This window comes from Mesoplodon mirus, assembly GCF_964341445.2.
Source record: "Mesoplodon mirus genome assembly, chromosome: 18".
Taxonomy (NCBI): domain Eukaryota; kingdom Metazoa; phylum Chordata; class Mammalia; order Artiodactyla; family Ziphiidae; genus Mesoplodon; species Mesoplodon mirus.
This window is the reverse complement of record NC_138994.1, coordinates 10581257-10595518: the sequence shown is the minus strand read 5'-3', so window position 1 is coordinate 10595518 and position 14262 is coordinate 10581257. Positions and strand designations below refer to the sequence as shown.

Genomic DNA, 14262 nt, shown 5'->3' with positions numbered 1-14262 from the left:
CTTCCCCAAGGTTAAGATTAGTGAGATTTGCAGAAGAAAGTGTTCAACAGGCAGAGCTCCAGTAATCCTAGACTCCTTGGGATAATGTTTTTCTGATGCCATGTAACCTTTTAAATTTAACCTGAAATGATCATTCTGAATTCCTCCCATCATTATTGCTGAAACACATATGGTGAGTTTTGTCCTTTTATACACATTTGAGAGGACTTACACTTTGCCCTTGCTTCACAAGTCCTCAGAATTACAGGACCTGGGCTTCTGGGATAAGCAAAAATGATACTGCTTTGTGACTTCTTTAATTCAGGCCCCGGCAAAGCTGAGAAACACTTTGAGTGATACCAGTATTAGGGTGACCAGTTTGTGCCAGTTTGCATGAGACCTTCTCAATTTTAGTGCCAGAAGTCCCATGTTTTAGGAACCTCTCCACACAATGCAAACTGGGACAACTGGCCCTCCTACTGGTAGTCCCAAATCTTAGGTAACAACAACAACAGCAAAAACGGGAGGGCTTCCCTGGTGGTGCAGTGGTTGAGAGTCCGCCTGCCGATGCAGGGGACGCGGGTTCGTGCCCCGGTCCGGGAAGATCCCACATGCCGCGGAGCGGCTGGGCCCATGAGCCATGGCCGCTGAACCTGCGCGTCCGGAGCCTGTGCTCCGCAACGGGAGAGGCCACAACAGTGAGAGGCCCGCGTACCGCAAAAAAACGGGAAAGTAGAGGAAAGAAAAGGAAATGGAATAGAAAAAGAGGAAGAGAGAACACAATGGAAAAAGAGAAAGGAAGTATCAGTGGTGTATATGACTTTTGATGGCCCTCAGTCGTTGCCATGGATTTCTGACTCTTTTATTTTTTTGAATTTTATTTTATTTATTTTTTTATACAGCAGGTTCTCATTAGTCATCAATTTTATACACATCAGTGTATACATGTCAATCCCAATCACCCAATTCAGCACACCACCATCCCCCCACCGCGGCTTTCCCCCCTTGGTGTCCATACGTTTGTTCTCTACATCTGTGTCTCAACTTCTGCCCCGCAAACCGGTTCATCTGTACCATTTTTCTAGGTTCCACATACATGCGTTAATATACAATATTCGTTTTTCTCTTTCTGACTTACTTCACTCTGTATGACAGTCTCTAGATCCATCCACGTCTCAACAAATGACTCAATTTCATTCCTTTTTATGGCCGAGTAATATTCCATTGTATATATGTACCACATCTTCTTTATCCATTCATCTGTCGATGGGCATTTCGGTTGCTTCCATGACCTGGCTATTGTAAATAGAGCTGCAAAGAACATTGGGGTGCATGTGTCTTTTTGAATTATGGTTTTCTCTGGGTATATGCCCAGTAGTGGGATTGCTGGGTCATATGGTAATTCTATTTTTAGTTTTTTAAGGAACCTCCATACTGTTCTCCATAGTGGCTGTATCAATTTACATTCTCACCAACAGTGCAAGAGGGTTCCCTTTTCTCCACACCCTCTCCAGCATTTGTTGTTTGTAGATTTTCTGATGATGCCCATCCTAACAGGTGTGAGATGATACCTCACTGTAGTTTTGATTTGCATTTCTCTAGTAATTAGTGATGTTTGAGCAGCTTTTCATGTGCTTCTTGGCCATCTGTATGTCTCCTTTGGAGAAATGTCTGTTTAGGTCTTCTGCCCATTTTTGGATTGGGTTGTTTGTTTCTTTAATATTGAGCTGCATGAGCTGTTTATATATTTTGGAGATTAATTCTTTGTCTGCTGATTCATTTGCAAATATTTTCTCCCATTCTGAGGGTTGTCTTTTCGTCTTGTTTATGGTTTCCTTTGCTGTACAAAAGCTTTGAAGTCTCATTAGGTCCCATTTGTTTATTTTTGTTTTTATTTCCATTCATATAGGAGGTGGATCAAAAAAGATCTTGCTGTGATTTATGTCAAAGAGTGTTCTTCCTATGTTTTCCTCTAAGAGTTTTATACTGTCTGGTCTTACATTTTGGTCTCGAATCCATTTTGAGTTTATTTTTGTGTATGGTGTTAGGGAGTGCTCTAATTTCATTCTTTTACGTGTAGCTGTCCAGTTTCCCCAGCACCACTTATTGAAGAGACTGTCTTTTCTCCACTGTATATCCTTGCCTCCTTTGTCATAGATTAGTTGACCATAGGTGTGTGAGTTTATCTCTGGGCTTTCTATCTCGTTCCATTGATCTGTGTTTCTGTTTTTGTGCCAGTACCATATTGTCTTCATTACTGTAGCTTTTTAGTATAGTCTGAAGTCAGGGAGTCTGATTCCTCCAGCTCTGTTTTTTTCCCTCAAGACTGCTTTGGCTATTTGGGGTCTTTTGTGTCTCCATACAGATTTTAATATGATTTGTTCTAGTTCCATAAACAATGCCATTGGTAATTTGATAGGGATTGCACTGAATCTGTAGATTGCTTTGGGTAGTATAGTCATTTTTACAATATTGATTCTTCCAATCCAAGAACATGGTATATCTCTCCATCTGTTGGTATCATCTTTAATTACTTTCATCAGTGTCTTATAGTTTTCTGCATACAGGCCTTTTGTCTCCCTAGGTAGGTTTATTCCTAGGTATTTTATTCTTTTTGTTGCAGTGGTAAATGGGAGTGTTTCCTTAATTTCTCTTTCAGATTTTTCATCCTTAGTGTATAGGAATGCAAGAGATTTCTGTGCATTAATTTTGTGTCCTGCAACTTTACCAAATTCATTGATTAGCTCTAGTAGTTTTCTGGTGGCATGTTTAGGATTCTCTATGTATAGTATCATGTCATCTGCAAACAGTGACAGTTTTACTTCTTCTTTTCCAATTTGGATTCCTTTTATTTCTTTTTCTTCTCTGATTGCCGTGGCTAGGACCTCCAAAACTATGTTGAATAATAATGGTGAGAGTGGACATCCTTGTCTTTTTCCTGATCTTAGAGGAAATGCGTTCAGTTTTTTACCATTGAGGATAATTTGCTGTGGGTTTGTCATATATGGCCTTTATTATGTTGAGGTAGGTTCCCTCTGTGCCCACTTTCTGGAGAGTTTTTATCATAAATTGGTGTTGAATTTTGTCAAAAGCTTTTTCTGCATCTATTGAGATGATCATATGGTTTTTATTCTTCAGTTTGTTAATTTGGTGTATCACATTGATTGATTTGCATATACTGAAGAATCCTTGCACCCCTGGGATAAAGCCCACTTGATCATGGTGTATGATCCTTTTAAAGTGTTGTTGGATTCTGTTTGCTAGTATTATGTTGAGGATTTTTGCTTCTATATTCATCAGTGATATTGGTCTGTAATTTTCTTTTTTTGTAGTATCTTTGTCTGGTTTTAGTATCAGGGTGATGGTGGCCTCATAGAATGAGTTTGGGAGTGTTCCTTCCTCTGAAATTTTTTGGAAGAGTTTGAGAAGGATGGGTGTTAGCTCTTGTCTAAATGTTTGATAGAATTCACCCATGAAGCCATCTAGTCCTGTACTTTTGTTTGTTGGAAGATTTTTAATCACAGTGTCAATTTCATTACTTGTGGTTGGTCTGTTCATATTTTCTATTTCTTCCTGGTTCAGTCTTGGAAGGTTATACTTTTCTAAGAATTTGTCCATTTCTTCCAGGTTGTCCATTTTGTTGGCATAGAGTTGCTTGTAGTAGTCTCTTAGGATGCTTTGTATTTCTGCGGTGTCTGTTGTAACTTCTCCTTTTTCATTTCTGATTTTATTGATCTGAGTCCTCTCCCTCTTTTTCTTGATGAGTCTGGCTAATGGTTTAACAATTTTGTTTATCTTCTCAAAGAACCAGCTTTTAGTTTTATTGATCTTTGCTATTGTTTTCTTTGTTTCTATTTCATTTATTTCTGCTCTGATCTTTATTATTTCTTTCCTTCTGCTAACTTTGGGTTTTGTTTGTTCTTCTTTCTCTAGTTCCTTTAGGGGTAAGTTTAGATTGTTTGAGATTTTTCTTGTTTCTTGAGGTAGGCTTGTATAGCTATAAACTTCCCTCTTAGAACTGCTTTTGCTGGATGCCATAGGTTTTGGATCGTCGTGTTTTTATTGTCATTTGTCTCTAGGCATTTTTTGATTTCCTCTTTGATTTCTTCAGTGATCTCTTGGTTATTTACTAACGTATTGTTTAGCCTCCATGTGTTTGTGCTTTTTATGTATTTTTCCCTGTAGTTCATTTCTAATCTCATAGTGTTCTGGTCAGAAAAGATGTTTGATGGGCTTCCCTGGTGACGCAGTGGTTAAGAATCCGCCTGCCAATGCAGGGGACACGGGTTTGAGCCCTGGTCCGGGAAGATCCCACATGCCGCGGAGCAACTAAGCCCTTGCACCACAACTAATGAGCCTGCGATCTAGAGCCTGCGAGCCACAACTACTGAGCCCTCGTGCCACAACTACTGAAGCCCGTGTGCCTAGAGCCTGTGCTCTGCAACAAGAGAAGCCACTGCAATGAGAAGCCCAAGCACCACAACAAAGAGTAGCCCCCGCTCGCCGCAACTAGAGAAGGGCTGCGTGCAGCAACAAAGACGCAAGGCAGCCAAGAGTAGATAAATAAAATAAATAAATTTATTTTAAAAAAAAGAAAAGAAAAGATGCTTGATATGATTTCAATTTTCTTAAATTTACTGAGGCTTGATTTGTGACCCAAGATGTGATCTATCCTGGAGAATGTTCCGTGCGCACTTGAGAAGAAAGTGTAATCTGCTATTTTTGGATGGAATGTCCTATAAATATCAATTAAATCTATCTGGTCTATTGTGTCATTTAAAGCTTCTGTTTCCTTATTTATTTTCATTTTGGATGATCTGTCCATTGGTGTAAGTGAGGTGTTAAAGTCCCCTACTACTATTACATTACTGTCAATTTCCTCTTTTATAGCTGTTAACAGTTGCCTTATGTATTGAGGTGCTCCTATGTTGGGTGCATATATATTTATAATTGTTATATCTTCTTCTTGGATTGATCACTGGATAATTATGTAGTGTCCTTCCTTGTCTCTTGTAACATTCTTTATCTTAAAGTCTATTTTATCTGATATGAGTATTGCTATTCCAGCTTTCTTTTGATTTCCATTTGCATGGAATATCTTTTTCCATCCCCTCACTTTAAGTCTGTATGTGTCCCTAGGTCTGAAGTGGGTCTCTTGTAGACAGCATATGGATGGGTCTTGTTTTTGTATCCATTCAGCAAGCCTGTATCTTTTGGTTGGAGCATTTAATCCATTCACGTTTAAGGTAATTATTGATATGTATGTTCCCATGACCATTTTCTTAATTGTTTTGGGTTTGTTTTTGTAGGCCCTTTTATTCTCTTGTGTTTCCCACTTAGAGAAGTTCCTTTAGCATTTGTTGTAGAGCTGGTTTGGTGGTGCTGAATTCTCTTAGCTTTTGCTTGTCTGTAAAGCTTTTGATTTCTCCATCGAAGCTGAATGAGATCCTTGCCGGGTAGAGTAATCTTGGTTGTAGGTTCTTCCCTTTCATCACTTTAAGTATATCATGCCACTCCCTTCTGGCTTGTAGGGTTTCTGCTGAGAAATCAGCTGTTAACCTTATAGGAGTTCCCTTGTATGTTATTTGTCATTTTTCCCTTGCTGCTTTCAATAATTTTTCTTTGTCTTTAATTTTTGCCACTTTGACTACTGTGTGTCTCGGCGTGTTTCTCCTTGGGTTTATCCTGTATGGGACTCTCTGTGCTTCCTGGACTTGGGTGGCTATTTCCTTTCCCATGTTAGGGAAGTTTTCGACTATAATCTCTTCAAATATTTTCTCTGGTCCTTTCTCTCTCTCTTCTCCTTCTGGGACCCCTATAATGCGAATGTTGTTGCGTTTAATGTTGTCCCAGAGGTCTCTTAGGCTGTCTTCATTTCTTTTCATTCTTTTTTCTTTATTCTGTTCCACAGCAGTGAATTCTGCCATTTTGTCTTCCAGGTCACTTATCCGTTCTTCTGCCTCAGTTATTCTGCTATTGATTCCTTCTAATGTAGTTTTCATTTCAGTTATTGTATTGTTCATCTCTGTTTCTTTCTAGGTCTTTGTTAGACATTTCTTGCATCTTCTCGATCTTTGCCTCCATTCTTTTTCTGAGGTCCTGGATCATCTTCACTATCATTATTCTGAATTCTTTTTCTGGAAGGTTGCCTATCTCCACTTCATTTAGTTGTTTTTCTGGGGTTTTATCTTGTTCCTTCATCTGGTACATAGCCCTCTGCCTTTTCATCTTGTCTATCTTTCTGTGAATGTGGTTTTTGTTCCACAGGCTGCAGGATTGTAGTTCTTCTTGCTTCTGTTGTCTGCCCTCTCGTGGATGAGGCGATCTAAGAGGCTTGTGTACGTTTCCTGATGAGAGGGACTGGTGGTGGGTAGAGCTCGGATTTCTGTCTCTTGCTTTCAGTTTATCATGGTTGTGATTACCACCAGCATTATATAGTAAAAACTAATACTTGTAAATACATGTATATGATACTATGCTAGTGTTTTTACCAGTACTATGTCATTTCTTTCCAAATATAATTATGTAATAGATAAATGCTGTTATTATCATCCCTGTAGTAAGAAGCTTCACTGAAGATTTTTGTTTTCTCAGGTCTAAAAGAAAGTCACCTTGACTTTCCTAAGACGATAAATTCTGGAGTATTAAAGGTTGCTCTCTTCACCTGGAGATAATCAGGGTAGCTGCAGTTAAGTGTGAGCTGGTTACTCTATTTTCAGAAAAGGATTATGATCAAAACCCTTTAGGGGGTGGGGCCCCCGGGAGACACTAAAGGCAGCTACCCTTAGAAGGGTGAGCAGCGGCCAGCTGTATTATTCTGGAAAAAAGATGTAATGAGATCCTTTGTGCTTTAAGAATTGACTAGGAGGGGCCACCTGACCCCTGGTTGTGTGGATCCCTGGGGAGAGAAAGGAAGCAGAGGTTCCAAATCTACGAGGGAAAGAGCCTACCCAAATCTGAGAAGCCTTGGAGGACAGCTAATCCAAAGCATCCAGCTCTAAGAACTGTAACCCTGGAAATCCATGCAAGGCATCACCGAAGCCGGACCAAGCCCTGGGAAGCCGATCGTCCTCCCTGGAAGATCCTCGGCAGCCCACCCGGGAACCTGGATTTGTAGTACCGCAAGGTTTGATGGACTGTGTAGGACGCTGTCAACAGTGACACCGTGTGGCAGTGAGAAGCAATGGCAGGAGCAGGCTAAGCCTCCAGCCTCCCCAAGGTGGACCAAGTCCGAATGACCCTCTTCCTCCCTGCTGTTTAGGATTCACTGTGCCACAGAGCACTGGGGCCATGAGATGGGGTTTGCAGATATGAGACAGCTACAGACCCGATGCAGCTGATCCCAAGACACTGAAATGACACAGAAGAGAAATACTTTCGGAGGTTGTAAAATCACTTTTACTTTTTATCATTTCCAACATTTCAGTGACCCATACGTGACTGATTTGGGAGAAAAGATCTGGTTTTACAATTCTTCACGTCTTCTCTAGGGGGTGAATATAATCTTTCCAAAGAACAGAGAAGGAAGCTCAATCATATAGTGAACATTGCCACAAGAGGAGTCCTCCTGAAGCTTAAAGGGAAGTTTGCAGACATATAAAAATATATACTTCTTTATGTAAAAGGAGAATAAACATTGGAACTCTACCTTAAGAGCTTGTACAGGTAAAAAAAATTAATATGTTTAATGTGAACTCACAGATGATTTACTCTATAATGGATTATGAAAAGGAATTCAGAGATGTTTGGAGTTCAATTTCATGGAAGAACTCTACCTTCCATTTCAGGGACAAAACACCGGGCTAGAAAAGCTGCTTGTCTGACCCAGTGTGGAATTTCTTACGATCTATATACTCCTCTATGGCACACAGTAGATGGTTAGTGAGTTGAAGCCTAACCAGACACTGAGCCTTAATGGTGTCAACAAGCTCAGCTCTGGGAGCCAGCATTCCAGAACCCCAGGCTAGGGGAGCACAGGAATGTGTAGGCGGGAATCGGGTTCTGATTCCTATAGCCCTTTGTTTGGTATTGACTCCCTTCAAACTCCAGTCCCCAGACTAAGAAATTGGTTCCCACTTAGTCAGGAGGAAACCATGAGAAATGAGTTGTATTTCAGAGATATTTCTGGCTATCTCTTCAGTCTGATGTTTGGGAGCAAAGGGCAGTGGGAATGGGGGTGACAAGGCACAGGCAGGATCTTCTTTTCTGAATCTGAGAGTGGGCTGTAGAGCACACAGCAAGGAGGAAAAGGCCCTCTCACCAGTTGACACGGAGACTGAATTCCTACTCGGAGGAGTTGAGCTTGTGGGTGGATTGGATCCACAGGACATGAGGGCCTGAAACACTGTTTTATGGGACCACAGAACACGAAGGATAATGTCTCTTCCTTTCTCTTCGACTCCCTCTTCCCTCCCTCAGGAAACCCCAGTAGTAGAGGGTGCCTTCACCCAAATAGCTGTTTCTAACTAACAGTTCTGTGCATTGTGCTTTTCCGCTTGTTGAACAGTAAACTGGCTTTCCTCTTCTTTGTTCTTCTCCTTCTGCCTATAGGGCAATTTCCTCCTCTCTATCTTGCAGGGCCGATAGTTCAAATACAGTGCTATGATGATGACACCCACTCCAAGGGTGACAATAATAATGACGAAGATGGTGGAACCGCCTCCTTCATCCAGTCCTGCCCAAGCACAGAAGACAGAGAATTGGGAGTGATCGAGGGCAGGAGAACCGCCCCACCCCAGCCCACAAGGCCCATTTGTCAGTCTCACCCTCCCCAGCCCACCGAAATCTTTCTTCTTTCCATGTTTGTTTAAGAATCCCAACCCCTGGGGGATTTCCATCCTGGGCCTGGCAGCAGGGGAGCTGCAGTCACCTTGAACAGTGACAGCAATGTCTTTGCTGACAGAGCCCAGCTGGTTAGTGGCTGTGCAGCAGGAGGTTCTAGAGTGGTCCTGGGTTGCCTTCTGTGGCACTTCAAGGTCAAAGATCATTCCATTCCAGGTACATAACAAGACTGGTGTTGGGTTTCCCTTTGGGACACAGGCAAGCATCTGCTCCATCCCTTCCAACCAGGTCTGATTGCCAGGGCAACCAGATTCCTCTAATCGTGGCTTGTCTGGAAAAACAAGTCCCCAGAGGGGCCAGCTCAGTGCGCCACATTCCCTTGTCTCCATCATGCTCGGCTCCCTGTCCCTCCCCTAATCCAGACGCTATGTCTCCTCCACCCAATAGCTTTCTTTCCCAAGGGGAGGACCATCAGTTCCCTGCATTGAGCTACTCTTTTTCCTCCTTGGATGAGACTGAGATGCAGCACAGGGCATTTTAATGGATTAAGACTAAATGATCTGAACTGCTTGGTCAGTGATGGCCCTGGGGTCCCTGCTTCCCATCTTTGCTTCTCAGTGAGTGAGAACATGGGTAGGGGTGAACCCAGAGACAACGATTTTTCTACTTTTCAAAATACAAGTTTTTATGAGGAAATTTCCCTCCTCAGCATAGGCTCCAACTATCACTTCCTATGTTCTCAGCCTTTGGCCCTCAACTGATACTGCCTGATCACTTTAACCACTTTTTCTTTTCTCTTCCTGGTTTCCCCCTAGGGTTCTCCCTACTCACTTTCCTATGGGTAAGGTAAGCTTGGAGAGCTTTAATTTTATTTTCTCCTTTTTTTTTTTAAATGAGAAAAATGTGGCAACTCTAATAATGAAGCTGCTGGCCAAGATCTCTGGAAATGGAAGACTAATAATCCTTGTTTTGACAAGAAAGATCAGGCTTCTACTCACATAGGACATGGAGTTGGATCACAGTGGTTTTGCTCAACTGCTGACCCTGAACCTCCAAAGAGGCCTCACAGGAGAAATTTCGGCCATCATCTTCCTCCCTGGCGGTAAGTAAAAGCCAGGCAGGCTCCCCAGAGGCAGGGAGATCTGGGGCTCCCTGAAGCCAAAAAGTAGGGCTGGGTGATGTTAATACGTGCCCTGAGCAGGTCACATTAATTTCTGTCCCTGCCAATGGGTATAATTCTTCTACCTCCAGGATTGGCGGAGGGAAGCCTATAAAGAAAGGAAAAAGAGAATCAAACATATTTCTCAAAACTGACAGCCACTTCTGTACTCTTGCTGCTGGTGGCACCCCTCAGGCAGGCAGACAGCAGGGGAAAGACTCTGGATACCATTACTGCTTCTGTGCTGACTGGCAGGAGCGAGGAGATGGTGTGGGAATTGGAGAGCTTCTCCTGTAACAAGTGCCACATGCGCATATCTGGCTATGCCTCTGCTGCAAGGATAGCGAGATGTCTTTTCATCTTACACATTTCCTCCTCACTTCAAATCAGTGTTCCTAGGAATAAGTTCAAGTGTTCACAATCACTCTGTAAGTGTGATGGCCTAAGGAAACAGGGTGAAGGCTAGAGAGAACTACTGCCGTAGCGCATCCCTGCGCTTAGAGAAAGATGACAACTAATGTTCACTGTGCAGTCTACCTAGCAAAGTTTAGTAGGGATATGTGCAGTTGAATCACCAAGCCTTTACTATGGACATTTTCAATGGCAGAGAACTGTCAAGGGAAGGGAAGAGGCAGGTCACTTACTATAGACATGCACTGGCTCTCTTGTTTTGTGTTCCATTGGACCCAGAGATACAAGGCAAGACAGCTCCTGATCCCCAGTCTCCATGGCCCGAACACTGGCATTGGCCCATACTGTGTCTCCGTCCCAGGAGAGGAAGGGCCTAAGCTCCTGGTCTCCCAGGAACATGTGGATCATTACCTCTTCAGCTGGGAACACCCTAGCCACCTCACAGCTCATGGTCTCTGCCATCCCAACTTCCAGAAGTGAAGAGACCCAGATTTGGGGGCTCTGAGAGAATTCTGCCAAGAAATGAGGAAAAGGAAAGAAAGGAGAAAAGCCATGATAAATCACATGTCATATAGGACCCCACAATGTAGGGAGTGGGGCTAGAAGCTCTCTGTCCCCGACGGTGAGTTTAAAACTCAAGTAAAGGTGGAGCTCAATTACCCTTACACCCTCATCCTAAACACTATGGGAAATGAGTGCCAAAGGCCAAGGTAAGCTGAGGAAAATGAGCCCCAGGATTCCTTCCACACCTGGGCTCTGACTCACCAAAGATTCGGAGCACCTTGATGGCTGAGTTGCTGCAAAAGAGCCCTCCACCATGTGAACTCAGGTCCAGTTCTGCATGGCAGGAGAAATTGCACCTGTCATCCTCCCTTTGGGCTTTGACACTGATGGTGACCTCAGCTCTTGGGGAGGCCACAGCCAAGCTCCTAAAATTCTTTCTATGTAGTTCTTGGTTATCCTGGAGAAGGGTAAGGGTGAGGTTTTCCAGGGGTGTGACACTGGGCACGTGGCATGTCACTGTAAAGGTGTCATCCACAGCCACCCATTCAGGCTGCAGCTCCATGATCACTTGCTCTGGTGGCTCTTTAAGACAAAAAGGTGGGCTTGATGAGAGAAAGATACTCAACTCTCCAGTAAGAAATGGTATAGGACAGGAAGCCTGTGACAGAAGGTGACCACTACTCTTAAACCCTCTGATGAACAGTGTCAGCTTTCTGCCCTAGATGAGATGAGTTAGCCTTCTTCTTCCCATCAAAGGTGGCTAAAGCCAAGAAATGTTAACTGTTGAGGGGCCCCCTGCTTTGATAGTTGCTGCCATTCTGGAGAGCTTTTCTCTCTTACCAGAGGTGCTTCAGAGGCATGAGCAACTTCTGAGGAGCTTCTACACCCTAGCTAACCAAGCTCTGACACCCCAGAGATCACACTTATTCTTATGGCTACATCTTTGCCAACGCTATTTGCCTACTTGAAAGAGGCTCCTCACCCATTCCCATCACTTCAAAACCTAACCATTTGCAGGAATGAAGCTCAAGAGGCTCCTTTTCTGTGGAGACTTCTCCAACTACCCCAGCCTACAAAGACCCCGCTTTCCCTAATCCCTGTTTATTCTAAAAATGTGTGACAAATAATTCAACACTGATTTTATACTTTTTTGATAAGTTATAAATTAGCATCATTAGCAAATGCCTCCTATATTTGAACATATTCTCAAAGCACAGATGTCTGGATGTGCTCTATGGGCTGCTCCTAATTTAAAGGCCTACACCAAAGGGAAACAGAAATAATTGGCTCTAGAATCCCTACGGTAGGACAGAAATCTTTATTAAGGGCCACAATTTTCTCCCCTAAAATAAGTCTCTTTCTAATTACTCCCTAAAGAAGACACAGTCATGTTCCCCCACTCTTCCCTTCCTCCCCAGCCCTCAGCCCCACTCACGGTACACAGTGAGGCCAAGGCTTATGTCCTTTTGGATCCCTGCACAAGAGAAGAAGCACTGCAGGATGGAATTCTGTGTGACATCTTCCAGGAGAAACTCCTACCACTGAAGCCCTTTGCCCACCTGGGTTTTCTTTAATAAGGTCTCAATTCCACTGGGTCCCGGGTCTGGACAGGTGGTGCTGCAGCTGACCATTAGGGACTGCCCATACTTTACAAGGGCCTGATGTGGCCAAACAGAAACCTCAAATAGGTCTTCTGCAGCCCCTGAAAAGGTCAACCACATATGCCAAAGACTCTGGTGAGGACCACAAGACCCAAGAAAGAAAATACAGAGCCTATTCTATCTAGTTACAGGTTAGAGAATAGGAAACCTACCCTGAATAAAAAGGTACAGGGGACAAACAAGAAAAAGACCCTTAAGGAACAAGCTAGAATCCTGACTCTACCACCATTCCCTCCTCTCATCATCTTTCTTGGGATCTCGATTTCTCTAATAGTGTCACCATGGAAACTTCGGCGTTGCTAAAAATCATGCCCAGGAAACCATTCTCTTCCTAAACTTCCAGAAATCTTGGAAACTTCCAGAATTGGCTGCTGAGGGCCCTCATGGGGTAAGTAGACCCCTGAAAAAAAGAGCTTTGTTACTTATACCCCAAAGCAGTGTTTCTCAAATTGTGGTCTAAGAATTGCCTTCACCAGAATTATGCTGGAATGCTTGTAGATTGCAGATTCCAGCTCCACCTCAGACTGAATGATTAAGAATTTATGAAGGCAGGACCTAGAAATACTCAAGGGAACAAAACAAGCACTCCTGGTGACCTTTGTGCACACCAAATTATGGGAACCACTGGTATAAAGGTGACTCCCAGGGTCACTCATTTCCATGGAACTTTTCACCTCTTCTTCTCAAAGTGAGACTATTCCATTTTGCTTTGGTGCTAAGGCAATAGATGTTTTTGGATGCTTAAGAGTTTAGTCTGTTAGGGAACTCTTCTCAGGAACAGTGAGAGAGACATCAGGTAAGTTTTAAATGTCTGATATAGGTGACAGGCAGTGTCCCGAAAACTTCCCTTACTCGTCCCCTTTAGTTATTCCATGTCCACCATCTGCTTCATCTCCCAAATACTAGTCCCTTCTGGGAATACACAACTCTTGCAGCAATGTTACCCACTAAGGCTCCAGTTCCTTTCTTGCCATCTGGAGAACTCACTCTTCACAACTGCACTATGGGCCCTGTCCTATCGAGATCTTATTGTAGCTCATCATGACATAGAAGATGGCAACAAAGAAGTAAAAATATTCCCCAGAGCAGAATAGGACAGTCCAGGGGCAGCAGCGAGCCAAGCAGAGAAGGTATATTTCTTAGAGAGGGTTTTTTCTGATGGTCTACTATCCTGTCCCTTAATGTGGGTTTTCCCAGTTACAAGCCAGAAACACCTAGGATTCTGTGTCCTAGAACCAAGAAATAGGACTCTCTCCCAAGGGTCCAGATGAGTGAATACTAAAGTGTCGCCCCACTCAGGATTTCCTATCCTCTCTCTCATTGACCTGTGCCCTGGCACGTACTAGCTAAAGAAACTTTCCCAAATAGCCTCACCTGGGGAAGGAATCAGGGCCAGCAGGGCCCAGACACCAAACAGTAGCATTTCCATCCTTATGAGAAGGGCCAAAAGCTGGAGAGGAAGAAAGGAGACAGCAATGCTGGAGAAAGTGACAAAAAAAGAGAAAAAGTATATAGGAAATTCTTTTTTTGATACTGTTCAAAGTTAGCTCCTTCCCGAAAAACTTGCATGCTCTGGAGAAATTGCAGCAAGAGTATCAGTGGTATGGATGTACTAAAAGAAATTCTTGCATCTATTTCAGTTTGGTTTATGTGCATAGCAAAAAGACATAGGAAAATATGAGAAATAATGAAGGGGATATTAAATTAAGTGAGATTCCTATATAAGCTTGTATTGCACTTATCTGTTTACATGTTTGCCTCTATTTG

The 14262-nt window shown here is 43.0% G+C and overlaps 1 protein-coding gene across 1 annotated transcript; it reads right to left on the bottom strand.

The window, feature by feature from the left end:
• Positions 1-8444: 8444 nt before the first annotated feature.
• On the bottom strand, positions 8445-13924 carry LOC309793356 (intercellular adhesion molecule 5-like; the record flags this gene model as incomplete). The annotated part of the gene is given in 8 exon segments (XM_082603833.1): positions 8445-8653; positions 8849-9091; positions 9759-10028; positions 10564-10842; positions 11096-11416; positions 12270-12369; positions 12373-12536; positions 13870-13924. Coding segments are annotated over 8 exon segments (1641 nt in total).
• Between the last annotated feature and the right edge of the window lie 338 nt (positions 13925-14262).